The sequence below is a fragment of the Primulina huaijiensis genome, chromosome 5 (genome assembly GCF_012295235.1).
Source record: "Primulina huaijiensis isolate GDHJ02 chromosome 5, ASM1229523v2, whole genome shotgun sequence".
In the NCBI taxonomy this organism is placed as follows: domain Eukaryota; kingdom Viridiplantae; phylum Streptophyta; class Magnoliopsida; order Lamiales; family Gesneriaceae; genus Primulina; species Primulina huaijiensis.
The window spans coordinates 22554061-22577292 of record NC_133310.1 but is presented as its reverse complement, the minus strand read 5'-3'; the positions used below and the strand labels follow the sequence as shown (position 1 = coordinate 22577292).

Genomic DNA, 23232 nt, shown 5'->3' with positions numbered 1-23232 from the left:
TAAAATATAAGAAAAATTTGCAAAAGAGCATATAGAATCTACATGGTCTCAATTCCTATTTTCATTGGAAAAGTACCATAAAAATGACATTTTCTGACATGTTTTCAATGACACTTGTAGAAAAGTGTAAGTTTGATATGTGTATTAAGACATTAATTAAATATCACAATTTATGAAATTAAAAATAAAATAAAGTATCATATTAATGTGTTTGTAATATTTGTCGTTGATTCAACTAAAACAATGAAATAAAGTTATTTTTATTTTCAATATCAATCTTTATATCAGAAAATTGAAAAGCCACCTAAATAAATAAATAAAACATTAATGAAGTAATGGTGAATTAAAGATTAAATAAGTAAATTAACAATTCAAACTCATATTTCACTTAAATAAATAAATGAAACATTAATGAAGTAATAGTGAGTGAAAGGGTAACCAAGTAAGTGAAAGGGTAACCAAGTAAATTCACAATTCAACCCATATATTTATAGTTAGTATATATTATATTAAATCAAATTATTTTTTTTTAAAAATTTATACAAACACGTAACGTAAGAAACGATGGACAATTATGTAGATAGTGTCCAACCATTTATGCAATAAAAAATATACACTCATTTTTTTTAAAAAAAAAAGGTTGAGCAAGTGTATTTGCATATCTAGATTGAGAAAATAATTTCTCAAAATTTGACTTTGTAGTGTCTTCGTTTTCGACCTTCCACTCTACGCGTGGCATTTAAAATGATGTCGTTTTGTTACCTAGTTAGTAATTAACCAGTAAAATTTGATTAAAAGTTAAAACCCCAAAACGCTAGGCAAATCGGAGGAGAAAATGGTGGTGCGTTTACGGCTCTCTCGGCTGGGATGCCGTAACAAGCCATTTTACAGAGTAATGGCCGCTGATAGCCGATCCCCTAGAGATGGAAAGCATTTGGAAGTCTTGGGCTACTACAACCCTCTTCCTGGTGACTCATTGTCTTATCCAATTGTCTCGAATTGTGATTTAGCTCCATCATCAGATTTTAATTTCGTAATCATTTCATCTGGAAGCTAACTGCAATTGATACTTTAGTTTTTTATTTTATTTTATTTAAGATTTCCGATTCTTTCTGAATTTTATTGAATTAGCCCCATCAGCAGATTTTAAAGCTAACTGCAATTGTTACTTTAATTTTTTTAATATTTCTGATTCTTTCTGAATTTTACGGAATCATGCAGGTCAAGATGGTGGTAAAAGGATGGGTATGAATTTTGATAGAGTGAAGTAAGTGTTTTCAGATTTAGTTTGAGTTTGCGGGTGGGAGATTAATTTTTGAGAAATGCTGAATGTGAGGAAATGTGTTTTTGACTTTGGGTTTATCCATGATTTGCGATTAAGTGTTTATTTTGGTTAGATATATTATTGTTTCTTCCTTGAATCTGTCTATTGAGGTATGTCTTCGTGAAATTTTAGAGGATCATCTGTTCATCGATGCTTGTGGGGAGCAATTTATTTCATGAAGGATAAGCTGTAGATTCCCTGAATATTGAACTGCATCAATGTTTTTATATAGTTTACAGAGCAACTTTTTAGTCCATTTCTTTTTATCACTCGTTGTGGATAAATACGTATATATGCATTTATTTACTGACATTCACTGGCATACTGTCATCTTAAATTTTTACTAGTTTGTACGATTTCATTGAAGATTTGATGATGAGTCGTTATCGATGAAGCATAAACAGGAAAAGGTTGCTTCATGAATTCATTGTCCATTTTTCTTTGTATGAGAACGACGTGGATTTGTGCGTATGTCTTCACGGAATGATGTTCTGATAAATCTGAGGATATAAATGATAGTTCAGAGCTTAGTTTTCTTTTTCTACTTCGTAATCCTACTACTCTGTATTTGGCCCTGATTGAGGTTAGGTCTCCAAGCAAAACGAGTTAGCAGAAGCTAATTCATGTTTTAAATCATCCATCAGGTTCATTGTCTGACGTTATATTGTCTTCAATTCGGGATTTATATGTCACAGCGGCCTTTCCAAGCTGAATAGGAAGTCCGTACTATATTGACGTATCAATGCAGTATTTTTTACCTCCTGGATATTATGGCCATTCGACCAAGTGCCAATGTTCTGTAGAACACCATTCTGTCCTTGGCCATCTAATTCTATCTTGGGTCATTTATTTATCTTCCTTTATGAACATGCTGATAACTATGAGAAGACCTTCCTGCTATTCAGTAGTATGTGTCATGTTAAATACGTTTTTACCTGTTTTTATTAGCTCTTTGTTTAACTATACTGCCGATATAACTTGTGAAAGACCGAAAATTGGAAGGTCCTGATATGCATAATTGGCCGGAAATTGGAAGGTCCTGATTGGCATAATTTATCCTTTTCTCGGTCTTTTTGAAAGTTGTGTGATTTATCAAATAAATTCCTGAATTTTTATCAATTTCCTCTCACGAGTTATGCATTTTAGGGTACATGAATGATTGAAATTTAACATCTGCCCCTGTTATATAATTCTCATTCTCTTAGTTTTAAAAATACAAGAACTTGCTTGATATGCTTGTGACCATGAACTGTTTGATGAACTGTTGTCCCAAAATCGGCTTAATCAATGAAGTGTATGATTTATCTTTCATGTGCAGGTACTGGCTTTCTGTTGGCGCACAACCTTCAGAACCTGTTCAACGCCTCCTCTTTCGATCTGGCTTGTTACCCCCACCTCCAATGCTTGCAATGGAACGAAAAGGTGGCCCACGGGATACTCGTCCTGTTGATCCTATGACGGGGCGCAGAATAACGCCTGAAATAACAGAAGGTGCGGAGTCTGGCCTGGTCCCTGAAGATAGTGAAGTTGACCAGGAAGAAATTACCACTTCTTCATGATACTTAAATCATTCGTATTGTTCAAGTACTGAATTGAACCTTTAACATAATATAGAGAAGCCAGTATTTTTTAATATCTGGATTTTAGAACAAATTAATTTTGTGTGATAAGATTTTCATGATTTCTTTTTCTGTATTGACTTAATATTTAAAGTAAAATAAATATTTATACACGTGCAGCAGGAAAAAAAAACATATCAAAGAATGTGATAGTTGGTCTTTTGCAGGGTGAAAATTTTGATCAGGGACCCAATTATCTATATATACTTTTGTTTTTGAAATAGTATATTTGAAGATCTGAAGTTATTGATATATCAAGAATCCGAAGGAGTCGCCAGAAAAGAGGGATGCTTTGCCTTCACGGAAGAGCTTGGATGTCTAATTCTTGATTGTTGTGTTTCTCGTCGAAGTTGGCAGTTTATATGTCTTGGTCACATCATGTAGCTGAATGAAACTCGTGTTTCCCCAGATTGTTTGAATTGTGACAGAAGCAAGAACTCTAGGCAACACCGTCGTTTTTCAATGCTCGTGATGACTTGTTTCAGCGTTGTTGCTACTGATTTTAGTAAAATATGATAAACTATATTATATTTACGTAACCCCTAGCGTGGATTTAAGAAAACCAAACCGAACCGACCGATGAATATCCATAGATGCCCTAGGGCATACACACATGTACACACAAATGTCTATCAAATATATCAACTTAAGACAAAAACTTGTGTGAGACGGTCTCACGGGTCGTATTTTGTGAGACGGATCTCTTATTTGGGTCATCCATAAAAAAATATTATTTTTTATGTTAAGAGTATTACTTTTTATTGTGAATATCGATAGGGTTGACCCGTCTCACAAATAAAAATTCGTGAACCATCTCACAAGAGACATACTCATAACTTAATACCTTCCTTTATTTAACAAACTTTTTTGTAACATGTATATGACGGACCTATCTATACACGGGATGGATCTAAAAACATTGACGGAGCTGACTTAAACTGTCAAACCCTCAAATCGAATCATTGGTAAGAATTCAAGAAATTTAAAACTTATGAACCTCAGCATAAAGCATGAATTCCCCTCATCAAAAACTCGAATATATGAGAGTAAAACTAATACCATAGGCAACGAATGCATAACATATACACGGGACTTGACAAGCCAATCTTAATTTTCAGCAAATTTAAAAACATAATAATACATCTAAAATCACATTGTCGGCTGCTTTGCACGCATCTTTTAATTTGGAAAATTCAAGATTGATACAAAATACTTTTAGATGATTACCATTGAAGCCAAGAAAATAGACCTCCAAGGTTTACTCATCCATCTTTCACATGATCCCACTCATCGTAGGTGACGACCAACAAGTAATAAAAATGTCAGTTTCAGCCTCCTTGAGCAGCAGCAGCAGCAGCTGTCAATCGCTGCCACATTAATTCCCGTTGTTCTTCCAGTTCCCTGGTTTTGGACTCGCTCTCTTCATACTGTCTCTGGCACTCTTCAAATAACTCGGTATCCATCTCCACAAACATTTTTCGTATGTTAACAGTTAAACCGTGTACTGCAGGGTTCCAGTGGGACTGGATATTCTTTTCCAATGCCGCGAAGATGATTGGCAAAATAACACTGCGATTTTGAGCAATCAATCCCACAATGTGTTCGTTATTCCATAGAAAGAGCGCTCGTTCTGCCACCTGCAACATTAACAACATAATGAAATAGCACGCCAGTGAGCGAAAAATGGCATTTGCTTCAGCAAGTATATTTTTTAGCGTGCGCAAGTATCGAACAAAAGGTCATTAAATATATTGCATTCCCAGAGCTATTTTGTCAAATTTCTCTCCGCTTACATACCTAGTCATCAAGAATCTAACCCAACTATGACTTTACTTTTGGGCTAAAAAGAACTGGAAGGTTATAATATAGTGGGAGCATTGAACTATTAAAGGTCAACAAGAAGACGGAAATTAACTTCATATTTCTCGTTCCAGACCAACCTTAAATGCTCTTAGACGAACTTTCTACTTTCACAAAGTTGAATTTTCATTGAGACTAGGACCGGTAAGCCTCACCAAATTTATCAGTTGCTAAAAAAATTGGATCTTGTGCCACAAAATCATCCTCTTGAGATGGAGGGGAAAAAAAAGAAAGTAATTTCAATTGCCAAAAAAAACAGTAAATCCAATCATAAGGATGAAGAAGAACAGCATAAATTCAGGTTCCAATCGGTGAAAAAAATTTAATAAAATAATTAACTAGGTTATGACTCCCTCATGAAAAGAGGATGGAGATGACGCTCGGATTTGAAATCTCATCACTTGTGTTTTGTGTGTTGTGAGAGAGAGTACAAATACGAAAAGAGAACAAGAAGTATGGACATCCCTCTCAAAAAATCAAATTCAGTTTTTAGGATATCGAAAAGGTTCAGAACAAAATAAACATATTATAGATGCTAATGTACTCTAACTAACATTATAAACGCAGTAGTTAAGGTTATTTATTGTAATAAAAATTCCATTGAAACCATTAAGCAACTTTCAGCAGCATTAAACAAGCTACTAACAAAAACAAAATACAGCATACAAACAAAAGAACATAAATAATATAAAACTTAAACTGAGAGCGCCATGCAATTTATCACCAGATAATTATCTCGGTAAATTTCTAGCACCTGAAAATGGGAGCTGTTGAGGCAACGAGCAATCTGTCGGAAAAGAGGGACCATACAGCGCTGAAATTCTGCAGCCTGTGTTGCCTCCAGCACTTCCTCGAGTTCCCCCAGAAAGAGAACCTCCTTTTGGCAGTTGGTCACAGGCCAATATTTCAGTAATCCCCTTATCACGGTATCTGCCAACTTATAGTCCTTTTCCACAAACTGAGTGATGCAATATGACAACTGCTGATGATACATTGCTACCGGCTTAGGTTTGTGGAGTGGTATCAAAGCCCGGACTAGAAACAGCTTGTGTTCTTCCTTCATTGGCAAGGCAAACCCATTTATTATACTCCCAAGTATCTCCAAGAGTTCGGCGATCCCACTGTGCCTCTCTGTCTCATATATAAGTCTATAAAAGATATTATTTATCGCCTTTCTGATAAAGGGCCTATGTACCATGAATTTCCCATATATTCTATGCAGAATCGTTTTCAAATACTCCCTCTCCCTTGGGTCTTCAGAATCAAACAACTCGAGCAACTTCAAAACAAAGGAATGATCAATGTAACGCTTGGCAACTTTTGTATCTGTATCCGAAGAAACAACATAGCGCAGGAGCAGCTCATAAACTAGTTGCAAATGCGGCCAAGAAGGATCAAGATACGGCTCCTCCTCAGGGTCCGTAGTCTCAGATCCCGAATTTTCGTGGAAGGCCGGGGGCAAGCAACGAAATATATTCACAGAGATCATTTTAACCATTTCCTCCTGATTAGATTCAGTTATTTTACCTGATCCAGATTGAATAAAATCCACGAGCTCCACAAGAGTCTGCCTTTTAATCTCCTTTTCCCTCAGCATCTTTAAAGTCTCTGAGAAATCAAAACAGAAGCAGCAGATTTGCAGTTTCCGCAGAAACAAATTCTGACGCTCGGCAACCATAACATCTCTAAACATAGGTAGATTCTCAATGGTACCCGTGTAAGGAAGAGGAGGAGGCACAACTGCAGCAGAAGCTACATGCTGAGGCTGATGCGAATTTGAAATTGCCCCGCTTCGAGAGGCGTGGTTGATGACAACATCAGACGTAGAAACGGATCCAGAGCTCCGATTCGGTAGCATATAACCATAATCAACATCCGATTTGGCCACCTTGCGGTGTCCCCTCTTCATTATCTTATTAAACATTCTCGCCCCCCCACGATTCACAATCAAAACCCTAACCCTATACAAAACATTTGCTCATTCGTATTTTAAAAAAATTCAAAAATACAGTTAACAACGTGCACAATATTCCACAATGATTAATAATGACAGGAAAAAAAAGGAGATCAAAAGAAGTAAAATGTTAATTATATATGGAATAAATGAACGAGTCAACGGATCAACGGTAGAAGCCGGAGGAAACAAATGTAAGGCGGAGCCGATAACGGCGAGTCGCCGGCGGTAGGAACATTTCCGGCTATGAAGCGGACAAAAGATACGCGAATGGGCGGAAGAAAGAAGATATACACAGATACAATATATGATTATTATATACAGAGATTTTGTGGAGAGAAGAGAACCAAAGTAGAGATAATAAAATAAATGTATTGATTGACCTTTTGCAAATTATTGAATTGTTGCGGATAATGTTTTTTTTATGTCCGAAAATGAAATAAATTAATAAAGTAAAATTGCAATTGGTCATGTTTATAGTTACTATTATATTTCTAAAAATATTTTTATCAAATCTAAATAATTATTGATTAATGATCAATTTAAGTAATATAGTATTGTAAATTTTATGATAACTTTTTATTAAATAAGTGAATTGAGCAGACATAAACATTACTTCGTAGAAAGGTCAAGAAATTGAGCAGATATGAATATTACTTTAAATTCAAACGTGAAGCGTACGTAGAGAAAAATTCAAGAGTCGATCCCAAAAATCTTAGATTGCAAGAGAGACATGTCAAATTTCTTGTTTTAACATGCTTGTTTATCGTTTTCGAGAGAATTCAGGTTACGTTGGGATCCTAATAACAACAATCCTTACAAAAAAAAAAAAAAGCATTTCAAAGAAAAAAATAGGTGAAACTATAGAACCAAATCAATATATACGAAATGTTTATGATATTTTTAAGAACTGTTCCACGCAGTATTGTCAATATCTGCCGAAAGAGTAAACTATAAATGATTTGTGTAAAAAGAAAAAAAAACAAAGAGGCCTTTGATCGCAAGGGATTAGTGACTGAGGCCAAGTTGAAGCCCGAGGGCTGCATGAACTAGGAACTTTGCGCAATCCCGGATTCCCCTACACAAAACAAACAAATCCCAGAATCATACATACTATGTATGACCAAGAAAACATGAATCTTGAAATTTCCAAATAAAGTAAATATAACCCCATCTTGGTTTACATCAAACAATGCTGGTAGTATTGTCTGAACTGTCAAAAGAGTGAGTCCTATGAAACGTATCACGTCATGAGGACTGCAGAATACAAAGTGAATAAAGAAACGAGTCATATTCGACACCACTTTCAGGTATTTGGAGTGTTTTAGTCTTCTGTTGTGGTATTATTCAAGATCATATAGCAAATGTTGTACTGCTATTTTGGGATTGTACTGGTGTTGGCTATAATATTCGAGTTGAACTTTTGACCATCTTATGAGGATTGGAACTTTGTGACAATCTCTCCTCCCTTTGGATTGAGACGGATTCCTTGATGTCAATATTGATCATTAGAACTGGGAGAACCCACTGGAACATTTGTTGTATTTTATCACAGAATCAGGTGATTCTTGTCGATCACCATGTCTGTCACAGTTAATTTTCCGTCAAGGCAATGCATTTGCAAGTTCAATTTTTCAGAGTAAAAGGTATTACTTTCTGAACAAGCGAGATGCTCCACGATCAAACAAGGCTCCAGCAAATTAATAAATGTATTGGGAATTAATGAATACCTTTCAAAAATGGATTTATCTGAAGTGAGAAGAGACGTGATTCCACCAGTAGCTCCAAGAGCAAAGAAGAAGAACATTCCTCCAATAAGTTTAGGATGCAAAGCTTTGGCCATAGCCTTTTCTTCGTGAACAAGCATGAAGAAACTTCAATGCAAACTAAAGATAATTAGATAAATGAAGAAAATTGTTAATATTTAGTTTTATATATTGGCATATTACCGCAGTCTGAGAAACGAATACGAAAACCCAAGTATGCCCCGTATCCCCCCATGGCAAACAGCACAACAGCCTACAATAGTATGTGAAGTGCACCATAAAGACACAAGTAAAAGCCATTCAAGATTATGATTCCAACTTTTATTGCCAACTAAATTCTATTCATTTACTAGTTTGAGTTTCTTATCAAATTTTTTTGATCGTGGAAACAATATTTTGTGCTTTTGATGGAATTCTACATTTACCAACTACTCAAGATATTGCTCAGTGGAGTTTCGAAAATCAAAGGGAAAGGAAATTACCATGTTACAAGGGTGACCCCAATGGATAGCCAGTCGGGAAGATTCCATGACTTCACAAGTTCGACGAAATGTTCGAAGACAGATGTCACAGTTGCAGCTTAGAAATAATGACCAAAATCAAGATTAATGCAAGTTCAAACATATCGAAAGATTTAAAAATCTTTAGAAACGATACAGCTTCACCTTTCAAGATATAAGAAGGCTCAGAATTAGTCAATAGCTTTCAGTAAGATAATGTTGAAACAAAATAAGATCGACAAGGCTAAACCTAGTATGAATCTGTCCAAAGAAATATGCTAAAGAATTTACTCGACCCTTAACACATAAAAGTTATTTTGCAAATGTGAATGTAGCAGCATTACCTCCTGTAAGAGCAGCTAAAACCAGCAAAGACAGAGGGAAGAAAGAATACAATTGAGTTCCAGTGGACTCCACAGTTTCACAAACACTGCTCTTGTTGTTGATAGCAGAAGGAGAATCCAAAAAATCTTCTTTTTACAGTGGCAGAGGAAGAAAATTTTGATGGGAAGGTGGTGAAATTTTAACTGCGAAGCATAGGAGAAGCAGATGAATGGTGTAAAAGAGACACAGGAGGCATTCACCACAGCCATCGCAGGTACAAAGTAACCCTCTTGACTTCGTTGGAATATTTCTAATTTTCATCTTTGGGATTTTTGATAAGTTTCGGGGGAGGTTGGATTGGAAAGATGGGATAGGCATTAGGCAAGAAAGAAGACACGATTCTATTTTCTTCACCGGAAATTTTTCAGACAAGATGGAATCAAACATTTAGCATATGTTTGGATAAAATAAATGTAAATGCTTATTTTTTAAAAAATAATTAAAAGAGGTCCAGTATCATGATTCAAATATTAGACACGCAAAAAAAAAAAAAATATTAGACACGCAAACAGTACTAATAAACAAAATTTGACTCACATGTCAAGCAGAGAAGTGAGGTAACTATATAAATGCATTATTGGTCTGCCAAATAAAGGTGGAGAGAAGTTGTTTTAACAAATATATATGGGTTATGGGTACATACAACTGATTAAATTTCAAGAATTTTGTAGATAAATTTACAAAAAAAATTTACAAGAATGAAGTATTTACATAAGCAGCAATTATGGTTAGAATTGAAGAGTTCTAAGTTTAGTCATTTATAGGAAGTCCCATTGCCAAAAGACCTTGTCCACAATCCCACCTCCACTCCTGACTGCAAGACGAAGAGTCTCGGATGCTGGAGGCACTCCCCATAGCAATGGCACCGCAACAGTCATGGTTAGCTTTTCGTGCAGCCCTTCTCTGCTAGCTTTTCTCGCTGTCACAACCTGAGTTTCAACAGCAACACAATTAGTCGCACCATTTATAAACTGAAGAAATTTGTGTGATGTTTTTTCAAAAAAAAAAATTGTAAGTTTTGCCAAACAATGAATCACACCTTATCACAAGATTATTGGATTTGCCAATAAACTGTTAATCGATATACACAGTTACATGATTTGAAACAACCCGGAGGGAAGATCAGAGGATCCAAATTTTGCAAACATTTCATTATTAGCCAAGACAATCAGCTCAGTAACCGACTCAAAGTCTCTTCATCAGAGGGTATGATAAGTTTGCCCCAAATGTTGAAGTAAGTTGCCCATTTCATCAAATTTTATGGGACTGGATGATTACAGAGGCGATATATATTCCATCAGATGTTTACAGATATGAGTCAAAGCATAGAACAAGTACCTCCCCACCATGCTCCAGAACAGTATCTTCCACAACATCACAAAGCATCTCAGTTGAACGGCAAAACCCAATAATACAAAGCCGTCTACCCACATCAAGTCCCTAACATTGAGCACTTCACATAAGTTAACAGAAAGTTGCCGAAACAACAGCAATTTGCCAAGTAAAAGGGAAAAGAAATACATTTGTTGCCGCTATATCAAATAAAGCACCAAGGCATAGCCTTTGGTTTGGATCCATGTAGTTACTCTCTTTAAACCGTTGGGACCTTTGAGATAATTTGGCCTTCCCTTGCTTCTTCTGCGTACCAAGAGCATACAGCAATTTATTTGTCTTCATTAAGAAATAGAGGATTCGAAATTTGTTTAAAAATAAAATAAATATTCGAAAAAGATAAGTTGCCGATATATTTACATATATCCCCCACGAAGATATTATTACATTGCAGACATCATATTTAATCAAGTACATCATTAACTACAACTAATGGATCATGAAAAGAAGAAGCAACGCTTCTTATTCTTGCCGTTATTCTGCAAACTAAACAAGCATAAAAATTACTTCAAAACAAGGGAAAAGAGAAGAACTAAACCAACTAAAAATTCTGAACAAAAGGATCTGTAACTTTTTACAAACAGAATCCTAACTAGAGTATACCCATAGTTAAAGAAGACTTTTGGGCCACACATGAAGTACAACCATAGTCCACAGAGCAATGAACTACTATAGAATTCACAGACCGCACAAGATAGACAGCCAAATTAGTATTGAATTTAGTTTTAAACAAATTCTCAAAGCTAAGAACTTTTTAATGGTGGTAAAAACATCCCAGAAAAAATGCTGCAAAATACGATTTCATTATAGTTGGAAGTTTTATTAGCCTAATTCTTCTGCATCTATTACTTGAATTTAGTTAGACGGCAAGAGTAAAGGATCTTCTTAATCATTCGAAAGGTTAGATCCATATGTCTGTTGTAGATTTCAGTGTGTACACATTAAAGCAACAATTGCATTTTTAGAAATTAGGTGACAAGAACATATTAATAAAATACAAACAGCACGCTTCCCCCAAATTCTCAATTTTTTTTCCAAAACCCAATCAAAATATGACGCGATTCAATCAACAACTTAAGCACAATAAATCGAGTAATTCGTGCACACAAAAACATACATCAGAAGAAGAAACTCGGCGCGGGACAAGTTTTCCGCCAATTTGGATCAGCCCATCGGCAGTAAGTAAAGTAACTCTCTCCTCCCGAATCCACTGAATCGCTGCCAAGAAAACATCACAAACCCAAGAAACCCCATAAGTAATAAACAAGTCCCGTCAAATTTTCAACCAGATAGACATGAAATCAAATTGCCATGTCAATCAAATCCGCATGCCACATGCATAACTACAAGGCATAAAAAACACATCTTGAATCAGATTTTTTTTAATAAAAAAATGAATAAATTGATGAATCAAGTGGCAAAAATCGGGAATACTTGGATCAGCGGTGTCAGAATTCTGCCAGGGGTACAATCCAAAGGAATCATCGTCATCCGGAAAATACCCCGACCCAGCAGCCCTGGCGAAGAAGCGGCGCGGTGACGATTGGTAGCGAGGGATTTGGAAAGGAAATTTTCGAAGTGGAAGAGACGTGGAATGAAAGGAAAAGGTCAAGGACCTGGGTTCGCTACAAATAGGAACAGATGAAAAGGATGAAATACATAGGGTGGACGATTCCACCATTGTTGATTATTCCTATATATGTTATAGGATGTGGGAGAATTACAAGACGAGAAATGAATGTCAAGAAAATGGAATGAGAGGATTCTTGTCGATGATCAGAGTGGAGAAAGGACAGGAAAGGGACATGAAAGCGAGTCAGAGAGACCACATGTTCTCCGGGGACGCTTTATTACACTGGTGGTGGAGAACAAAGCCGCACTTGACACGTCTACCCTTTGAGACGAATATTCAAAAATAAAATATAATTCATCAAATTTTAATCAAATAAATATTATATTTTCCATTTTCAGACAATCTTTCGAACCTCAAATAAATATTGTAAACATTCACATATATCTAATTGATACGAATTTTTTTGTATATATTTTTCAAGAACATCATTAGAAACGAGCAAAACTGTGTTGAAATTATATATTAAAAAAGGAAGGAAAATGGCAACCGAGTGGAATTTTCAAGAGCAGAAGTAAGAAATTACATGGATTTAATTGGGATGCATGCATGTCATTTAATTAGTCTTGCTTTAATTTAATGGTAGAAAAGAGAGTAGAATTGTCTGAAAGCCTCCAAAAAGTCATATTTTCATGTAGAAAAGATGGTTAGACACTTGTTTTTGTGTGTGGGAACAAAATTTTCAAGTTTTTTTATCTGATGATCAATAATTGAAAGGAAATGGGAAAATATATTTAAAGCGACTGAAATGCCGGACAGTACCATATATATATTTGGTTTAAAGTAGTTGAAATTAAAGGCGATTGATCTCAAACAACCTTCATATATACATACATGTATGCATGCTTATATGAATTATATGTTCGAGCTAGACGATTAAGACGCCATCTTCGTCTGCACGGGCATCTGCACCTCCCCTCCCCTCCCCTGCCCTGCCCTGGACCATTCACGTATATAATTAAAGAGGAGGCGCAGGTGCAAATGCAGAAGAACAAAGCCATCTAAGTGTAATAGCTCTTGGCTAATATATGCATATAATACGTGTCCCCCCACATATATATATACTAGCTACTTGGCACACGCGGTGCGTGTGTACGGTTTTTTTTATAATTATTGAGAGTTTAAAGTGAAATTTGACAAATTATCGAGGGACTAAAGTGCTATTTGAATAGTTGTAATTTAAAAAAAATAAAAAAAATGTTTTTTGTAATTTAAAAAAAATAAAAACAAAAATGTAATTGTGATATAAAATAAGAGCAAAATCAGAAAATCAAAAAACAGACCAATTTGTTTTGTCTCTATTAGAGAGATTCTTAATATATAGTAATAGATATACTAGAAATAATGCACGTGCCAAGCACGTGAGAAACATATGTTGAATTAATTAGAATTTGAAATAAAATTAGTTAACTCAACAAAAAACAATGATAATAATATTGTAAATTTTGAAAATTCGTGTTAATTAGCATATGTAACTAATTTGAAAAAAAACATATTTTTTTAATTTTAAAAAAAGATTTGGACTACTAAAATTTTTATCATATCTTTTTTTATCATATTGTTTTCTTTTGTTATTTGTCATATTCTCTCAATAATGCATATATTTTATTATAATATTCAATTATTACAATCTTTTTTGACAATCAACGATATGCAATTTTTTATTTACAATGTTGTTTGATTATTATTCTCTTTCATGTAAATTGACAACAATTTCTACTGGATGCTTTTACTTTCCTAGTCACCTTTAATTTATTAGACACTTATACTTGATAACATATAAACTACACATTATTATTAGGGGTTAGCAAAATTTCGGTTAAACCGAATTAACCGACCGAACCGAGTCAATTCGAAAATTCGGTTTTCAAAGTAAAAAAAATTCGGTTATATCGGTTAATTCGATCGGTTCGGTTACGATTTTCAAAATTTTGAAATCGACTAACCGAATTAACTGATATAATAAATATTATTATTTAATAAATTCTTATTGTTTTTTCAATTTTAATATATATTTTTATTTTTAATTTTAAAATCAGCCCTAATTCTAAAGAAAAATTTGTGATGTATGTGATTTTATGTTTTTATGCATTTGTGTAGATTGTAGTGTTCAAAAAAATTACATATATAATTAAAGTTAAATCACAATTTTTTTAAAAAACTAATCGGTTAATTCGGTCACCAACCGAACTAACCGATTTTAATTCGGTTCGATTTTCATCGGTTATGAAAATTAATTCGGTCGGTTCGGTTATTGCTAAATATTTCGGTTCGGTCCGGTTATGACTAATTCGGTTCGGTTCGGTCGGTAACAGAACCGACCGAATGCTCACCCCTAATTATTATAACAATCTATCATCACATAAAAAGTACTGATGGATTGATTTAAATAAATATTGATTAAATGTTGTCATTTATTTGCAATTTATAATAATAATATTTTTGACAATAAATCATCTTTTTACTGACTCTTATGACACTTATTTTAATATTTCATATTAACTCATAAGTATAATTAGCACAATCAAATTACTAATGTCATATCGGTATTACCTCAAGAAAAATAATATATTTAGTTTTTCTAATTGTTTAAATATCTTAACGGGAACATTTGTGTACCCTTATCTTGAGAAAAATTCATTACATTTATAAATTTTAAACGATAAATATAACTTTATAGTATACATTTAATTTGGAAACTGAATTTATTGTATGACAAACACTTCTTCCATTTCTATTTTTTGTGTAACCCAAAAGAGTTAATATTTGTTCTCTTTTATCTTCTCCAACTCATTGTAAAAAGTTATAAAAAAATATTTATATCTAGAAAAATATTTTTATTTATTGTTTTTCTTGTCTATATATTTTGTTATATGTGAGCATATATTCTACTTCATTGTCTTAATTGTCATATATCTTTACTATATAATTTGTGTACATTGAAGATGAATAAGTTCATTTTGTAGTTTTTTATTACCTGGACTTAGGTTGATATATTAATATGTGATATACATAGATATAAGAATTTTTAAATTCAATTTATTCACAATGATTTTTCATAACAAAGGCCAACTCAAAATAATAAAAATTAGGATTCATAATTATTTTAAATATGATATAAAAATAATACGTGGAAACTTTTTTTGACATTTTAGTTGCAAAATACAGTGATAAATGCATGTAGGTGCATTATTTCATTGTGGCAATTATAACTTTATTTAAATATCTTATTTCTCACTCAAGGATCAAAATTTGTTTATTTCTTATTTTGATTATCGACAAATCCAATATTTCTTTTAAATGTTTTTGTTAATAATATTTACATGAGTTTTATTGTATATTTATCCAATTTGAAAGGGATAAATTATAATTCAATATATAATAATATTTGAAAATTGTAGAATGCTTCTAAATTTAAAAATCGAGTAACATGTAAGGGATCAATTCAAAACTAAAAGTTGATGCAACATGTTTCTTCTAGCTTTACAATCGAATAATATAGGATCGAGCGTTTGTCGTTTTACCAAAAGCTATAACTGATGGTAACTATGCAAGTCAAATCTTTAAATCATACAACAGCTCAAGCGTCTACCCACAGTGGACAATTATTGTACCAAACAATCTATCTCTTAATAATTGCACCAATTGCAATCAATGAAAATCAAAGTCGCGATCTTAGCTCTGATACCAATTGTAAGCTCAAGCGTTTACTGTTTTATCAAAACCTATAGATTATGGTAACAGTACAAATCAAATATTTTAAATAGTACAACAGCTCAAGCACTACATTTCAATTACTCTACCCAACATGATCAATTATTGTACCCAACAATAAGTTTATGCAAATAACATTTTACTATATCATATAAATTTATAAGACATTTGAGTAAAGAAAAAAAATTATTTTTCATTTATTTGAAAATTTATATTTTAAAATAAAAGAAAAATCAGAAAAGTTGACAAAATCCCGAAACCCAAATTGAAAGTTGAATTAATACATTCATATTCATCATTAAATTTTACTATTTAATTTTAATAGATTTAACATGTTTATCCACTAAAAATATTGAAAGAATTGTTTATACAATTTAATAAAAAAAGTCAAAAATACATCATTTTCTGATTCCGAATAACGATCACATTATTATTACGTTACAATGATAAATAAATTATTATTTTTAGTTTATCGTCATAGTCTTTACCTCAATAAACACATTTTCGATTGTAGGATGTTAAATTTAATATTGACATTAGATAATTATAGTATTAATTCTAACATTCTTTTTTAATTCTTCTCAATACATTAATTTTTCTATCTTCAAATATATTAATCTATTTATTATTGTATACAAAGTATAATAATTATTTGGTTAATTGATCACATTTAAGATTAAATGTTTGGAAAAAATTCTAATATATCTTTAAAGACCAATAGACGATGAAAAATTAAGAAAATGTAGAACACTACAGTGCATAAACTTTTGCTTTGTACAATGACAAAAGATAAGGTGAGACCAAGTGACATACTTGTATATATGAGTCTCATTCAACAGCCCATTATAATATTTTTATTAACCGACTTTGTCTTTCGTTTTTACTTCACTAACTTTTCAGTGTGACTCATTCAAGCATTAACTTTTTATTTTTTAGTACATGGTGACCTCCACTCTCACCGACTTCAATCTTTAGAAGTCGGTATTAGTAGTTTATAGATAATAGACAATTATTTAATTTTTATTTCTGTCTTTTGATTAATTGTGTAATTTTTTATGTTATACCTAATTCATTTTTAGAATTTTTATAATCATGATTAGAAGTGTACGCATACAATATAAAATTAATATATTTTAAAATGTTAATATTGAAGTGTCGAATAAATGTATTGAATCATTATTTAATAACTTTTATAAAAACAATATACATCATAATTCAGATTTAAAGATTAACATCCAAATAAATAATTGCGATGAATATCTTATAAAATAAATTGTGTTAGCTCAAAAAGATTAAATATGATTATTGTAAATAAATTTTTCTTAATTAATTAGAAAATTTTCAGCAAATGCGCTGAATTAATTAGAATGTTTTTAATATAATATGTCGATAAATGTTTTCTATATGAGTTAGTGATTGAGTCCTTATGAACATTTTAAACAAAAGTGTCTTTAGTTATAGTAACGGTGTCTTATAATTTAAAATATTAAATGAAACAAATTATCAAGATAAAAAATTAATTAGGAAATTCAAAAATATGTGACTACTCCATTAGTTTAATTGACACGTTCTTTAGTTTGATGATTTAATAGATGTTAAATCCACAATCACTGAGTTTGACAAGAATTCTTGTAGAATAAAATACAATTATAATAATTTATTTGATTGTATATGTAATAAAATTTTGTATATTTCATATATATTTGATTTATTTCATTTATAAGGTTGAAATTTTATATATTATGACATAAGATTTGTTATACATCTTAACATCGATAAATTCACTAAAAATTTATATATTAATTTCCGCTACCATATGATTATGGTTTCGCTTTGTATATTCATTTGTTTGAATTTATTATTCCTCATTTTGCCAAGACTCATAATATGTCAAACATGAAAGTGAATATTAATTTAAAGAGATGATAATATTTATATATTGTAATAAATATATTTACCCTCACAATACTGATAAAACTAACTTAAAAATAATATGTTGACGAACATATTGTCAAGAATCCAAAAATACAACTCAAATGTCAACATTGACACTCAATTTTGAGTGACTGTCAAAATGTCTCAACAACCTACGATTTTTGGACAAGATAGTAACATCACAATTTTGAAATCAAATGATATTTTCCCTTTTATATCAAAAATTCACGATTGAAAATTGATAATATTATACATATAGATATTTAATATAAACTTGTGAGAGCTCATTTAGGCTCACCTTTAAATGAGTAGACAAAATTTCAACCCAACTCACATAAACTGTTTGGCGGTGTAGGCCAAACCGACAGACCGAACCCAAATTGACAGCTCAAATCGCAACGGTCTTTTACCGTGTTTTATTTAAATAATTTATAAATATAAACCGCAAAAAAATTTCGGTTGCAAAAAACTTTAATTTAAACACATAAATTCTAGCAAACTGTCACATGAGGACATGAAAAAAATTAATAAGATTCCAAAGAAAATTCACAATTCGATAATGAGTTATTTCTAAACTTTAATTAATTTAATTTACATAATGAAAAGTTAAATAAAAAATCTAAATCATTGGATTAAAAATAACATATTATAATATGGGTATGCATAAAAAAGCCAAATACTAATTTACATAATGAAAAGATATCATTGGATAAAAATAACATATTATAATGTAGGCAAACATAAAAAATTAAATATTAATAATCACACATATTTAATATATGAATAAAGAGAATGAAAAGACACATTTAAAATAAGCAATTAATATAAAGCAAACAATTAATAAGGAGACAAATGGAAATTCACATATAAAGTCACATATTTATATATATATAATAGATAGACACGCATACATATGGCGGTGAGTGTGTTACTAAATACTTATGCTGGTAATTACAATGGATCCAAAATATGCAAGAAGCTCTGTGTGCAATTATCGGTACAGTACGCACGAATATATACATCATGTTGCTCACATATTGGATCTACTTGCGGCTTAGGAGATGAACATGCTGTACGACATATTCATCTGTCCAAGTGCAAAGCAAGTGAAATTGTACTCGTGGACATGCCAGCTGGGGAAAGTGTAACAGAAGTAAATGGAGAAATATGCTTCCAAAAGTCCCTTTTTATCGTTAATCTGACTACATTTTATAGTTTTTCTGTGTATATATATATATATATATAGATACATAATTAGATTTTTTCCCACGCCTAATACTAACAATTTTTTTTAAAACAAATGTTGTAAACGGCTCTCAAACAGAACAGTGCGTCAGGTCCATACCCCATCTCCCGCAACCCGACATATTTCCAAATTCCCACTTGTCGGCTGGCACATTTTCCAATTTACTAGTCTTCTTTTGGTGGCTCTGGGCAATTTTTTAAGGCTCATAAAATTGTAACAATAAATAATCATCAATTAAACAAAACTAGCGTTTGATTACATTCAATTGATGTTCCTTTCAGAGAAAAAACAGAAACTTAGCCGAAATTTTTTGCTCCAGCCTCCATGCATTTCATAAACGTGATATCCCAGATGCATGAATCTGAATTATGGCACACAAAGACATGCACCGGTCGAACTTTAAGTGAATTTGAAATCAGGGACAGCTTCTGTTTAATTTAATTTGCAGTGGCGAGTTGAAAGCTTGAAACTTGTGTTCAACATCTGCATGGAAGAACATACAAGTTTCGTCTTTAATTGTGCAAATCTGGGTAACTCCAATCCACTTGGTTCGTGCATCAACCCTGCCACAGAATACCTTAAGCAACCCACTTGCAAATGTTTCAGAAGAGGCTCTGAGTAAATCAATCTCCATTGTTGATGCTCTGATGGCAGATTAATTACATTGTTAGACATTGCATATACACAGCGTAGGACCAATGGAAGGCAGGAGGCCGATATAAAATTAATCACATTTACGTATTAATGGAAATTGCATGGAGTACAAAACAATTAAAGCCATCACAAATGCAGTGTTCAATGGAGTACTCCAAGCACGAGGTAACAAGCTTCCACACACATCCACATGATCCTGGCCTTGTAGATCTTTCAAGTTATACATACGGAAACGAACATATTATTACGCCGAATGATCATTAAAATCATCAGAAAAAGGAAGGTGAGTGAGTTGCATAAATCTGTCACTGATGCACACATATGCGCTCACGCATGCATACATTGCACAAGCACCAACATCTTCCTTTTCGGACTAGATGGTGGTGATAACTGTTTTGCTGATCCAATCCATACGTACACATGAATCATATAACAAAACAGAACAGAAAAAGATACAGGGTCAATATTTTACTGGGAATGAAATAGAAAAGGACAATGCCTGACTAGTCAGAGAGCAAATCCTTATCAAATTAAAGCACAATAGGAGAGATCTAAAATAACAAGTATGGTATACAGTTTCATTGATGTTTTCGTTCAACAGCCCGAGAAATCTTTGGTTGCCTACTTTGAGGAAATGCTAATTTTTAACATCTCATACAGGATAAATGTTCGTATATCCTATATCTTGCACATGAGAGATAGGTCGCCTACAGGACAATGTAGATGTAAACATCGGAAAGTGTTTGCAAAGGAATTGCCACCACATTAACAAATTAGGAGACTTGCCAGTGGCCAATGAGTGCCTCCAATTCTTTAAGTATCCCAAAGATCTGTGTCCACAAATCTGGTTGTCCCTCAAGATGAATCAAAGTCCACAAGATCATATTTATCAGTGAATGTAGGAACAATTTCATGTTGTTCTGCACTAACGTCACTAAAAAAGATTAAATAATCATGAAACTTGCCCCCCAAGAATAGAACTTCCACATATTTTTGTGCAATGATTGTTTCCAGAACCCAATGGTAGATGTCTATCAAACGAAGGAAAAAGATTTACCTGCTCATAAGCATGGTGACACACACAGTATAAGGTATGCCAAAGATCCTTGGAATCTGAACTCCAGCTCATGCTCACAATGAATAAAATACTCATAGCGATATTGATGAATTCAAGAACATCACGTCCTTTTCCGTAACAATCACTCACTGTATACATTTAACACGTTAATTGCTATCCTTATATGGACTAGACTGTAGTAGATTATCTAAAAAAAAGAACCAAGTTTATGTTCCATTGTATCATTCCTGCTGTCATATCCAAAATAATATTATGTGCCACGATAAAAGATCAACTAGCTAGATTGAGCGAAAGATTACTAGAAGCTTAAAATTAACTTAACTATAGGCCAAGCAAACTTGGTAGAGTCTGGTAGTAATCGTATAGGCCATGCAAGTAATCGTAAGTGTTTGGTAGAGTCTGTTCAGTTTCAAGCAAACTTGAATTAACTGCAGTGGCGTGGATGAAGTAATTTAGGAGTGGCACGTGCAAGCAAACCAGAATTAATTGCCTGTGGCGTGGATGAAGTAATTTTAGAGTGGCACGTGTAGATTTCTTTGATAATGAGCAAACACGTTGCGAAGGGGAAGAGCTTAAAAGCCCAAAGAGAGACTTACTAGTTGGGCCATCAGAATAAAAATAGTCGTAAACGGAGTTTTGAAGCCCAAGCTGTATTTGCTCTTATTGGGCCTTCAAAATTATTATATTAAAAATGTGGTCATCATATTAACTACCTTAAAAGACACCAAAATATTTAATTCCATAATTACTTTTTTTATCCTACTAAAAACCTCATCAAGTCACTCCATATTTTACATTAAAAAAAATCTAAATAAAATTCTTTTTTAAATCGAACAACTCTTCTAAATTGAAAATAATTTCGTGTTAATTGAGACGTATTATTTGATTAATTTAAAAATAATAATAATATATACAATGCGTGTGTACTAATGTATAATATTTTTCCATTGGGTAATATTTAAATTTTTTAAAAATTCGAAGACTACATGAACAACCATTTTAATACACAATTTCATGCCACATCAAAAATTTTTTTATAAGAAATCGATGAGTACTATGAGTTGTTAACAAATAATCAATCAGTCAAATTCACCAATTGCATCCATGCATTATTATGCAACAATAATACCAATTTATAAGATGTCACCTATCCTATACCGTCCTACCCAACTAGGGTAGGCTGGCTTTAACATTTTTCCAATATATTAGACATAAAATGTGTTTTTTAATAAGAAAATAAAACACAAAAAACCACCCATCTATTGTGCAATAATTAACAAATATCAAGTTTCGTGTGCGATTGTCTTACATATATATATATATTCATAATTAGAGTGAAAAATTAATTTTTTTGATATTTTTTATAAATAAGTTATATATCTCATAAATTTGATTCGTAAAAGAGTATCATAAAATTTGGTGTGATTAACAAATATGTGTTTCTAACTTACACTTATTCAGCCATTTAATGGTTATTATTATGTCATCATAGAGTAGGTTTTTTGTGAGACGGTCTCACGAATCTTTATCTGTGAGACGGGTCAACCTTATCGATATTCACAATAAAAAATATTATTTTTTCATGGATGACCCAAATAAGATATATATCTCACAAAATACGACATGTGAGATCGTCTCATACAATTTTTTGCCGTCATTATCCTAATATTAAATATATCAGTTAATGTGCTGTAATAATATTTAATTGGAAGTTTGGGAATTTCTGTTTTGTAGTTACCATTGTGGGTTTAGTACTAAAAACCACCGGACGGCGTTTGAAGTGGTCCATTAGAATGGGGGCAATATGGACATTTTAGCGATAGCTGCTTAGTCTAATCCGACGGCGAGACATGTTCATCCTCGAAGACTAATACATGAACATAATCGTTTGTGTGAAATTCTAGTATTTGGTTATATAATAATATAATTATAATAAATTAATACGTTATTTTTTAAAATTATAGTTATCGAAAACGAATTATGCTATATTTCTAATTTGGAAAAAGTAAATTTACATTAAAAAAAACATTCTAGTATTAAAAAATAACAATTAAACTAATTTTGTATTTGGTGATATTTGGTATTTTTTTATTTATTTAGAGAGAAAAAAAACGAATCATAAAAAATCAATAGAATATTTAAACAATATTATATTTTAAAAAATATTTTATATCTC

General features: G+C 32.3%; 4 protein-coding genes across 13 annotated transcripts; 1 reads left to right on the top strand and 3 right to left on the bottom strand.

Annotated features, from left to right (window-relative positions):
* Window positions 1–765: 765 nt before the first annotated feature.
* On the top strand, window positions 766–3495 carry LOC140977265 (small ribosomal subunit protein bS16m/bS16c-like). 3 transcript variants are annotated; one of them, XM_073441943.1, is made up of 4 exons: window positions 766–968; window positions 1222–1267; window positions 2643–2815; window positions 3168–3495. In XM_073441943.1, exons 1-4 carry the CDS (start codon window positions 836–838, stop codon window positions 3182–3184), a joined length of 369 nt encoding a protein of 122 aa, XP_073298044.1. In that variant the 5' UTR covers window positions 766–835; the 3' UTR covers window positions 3185–3495. The 3 variants fall into 3 exon arrangements, with proteins under 3 accessions (XP_073298044.1, XP_073298045.1, XP_073298043.1); XM_073441944.1 differs by having other exon boundaries at window positions 3111–3495; XM_073441942.1 differs by lacking the exon at window positions 3168–3495 and having other exon boundaries at window positions 767–968; window positions 2643–3065.
* Window positions 3496–4036: 541 nt separating this feature from the next.
* Window positions 4037–7109, bottom strand: LOC140977264 (serine/threonine protein phosphatase 2A 57 kDa regulatory subunit B' beta isoform-like). The gene is made up of 2 exons (XM_073441941.1): window positions 5558–7109; window positions 4037–4580 (listed from the first exon to the last, which is right to left on the bottom strand). Exons 1-2 carry the CDS (start codon window positions 6725–6727, stop codon window positions 4272–4274), a joined length of 1479 nt encoding a protein of 492 aa, XP_073298042.1. The 5' UTR covers window positions 6728–7109; the 3' UTR covers window positions 4037–4271.
* Window positions 7110–7629: 520 nt separating this feature from the next.
* On the bottom strand, window positions 7630–9836 carry LOC140977263 (uncharacterized). Of its 8 annotated transcripts, XR_012175389.1 has the most exons (5): window positions 9006–9836; window positions 8707–8776; window positions 8488–8631; window positions 7942–8014; window positions 7630–7835 (listed from the first exon to the last, which is right to left on the bottom strand). XR_012175389.1 is itself a non-coding variant. In XM_073441937.1 (4 exons), exons 1-4 carry the CDS (start codon window positions 9051–9053, stop codon window positions 8307–8309), a joined length of 297 nt encoding a protein of 98 aa, XP_073298038.1. In that variant the 5' UTR covers window positions 9054–9836; the 3' UTR covers window positions 7630–8306. The 8 variants fall into 8 exon arrangements, 3 of the variants coding, with proteins under 3 accessions (XP_073298038.1, XP_073298041.1, XP_073298040.1); XR_012175393.1 differs by lacking the exon at window positions 8707–8776 and having other exon boundaries at window positions 7630–8341; window positions 8488–8643; window positions 9006–9102; window positions 9368–9836; XM_073441937.1 differs by having other exon boundaries at window positions 7630–8341.
* A 124-nt stretch (window positions 9837–9960) lies between these two features.
* On the bottom strand, window positions 9961–12673 carry LOC140977262 (uncharacterized). Its single transcript, XM_073441936.1, has 5 exons — window positions 12234–12673; window positions 11917–12017; window positions 10929–11045; window positions 10746–10847; window positions 9961–10336 (listed from the first exon to the last, which is right to left on the bottom strand). The coding sequence occupies exons 1-5, from the start codon at window positions 12478–12480 to the stop codon at window positions 10166–10168; spliced, it is 738 nt and encodes a 245-aa protein (XP_073298037.1). The 5' UTR covers window positions 12481–12673; the 3' UTR covers window positions 9961–10165.
* Window positions 12674–23232: the final 10559 nt, after the last annotated feature.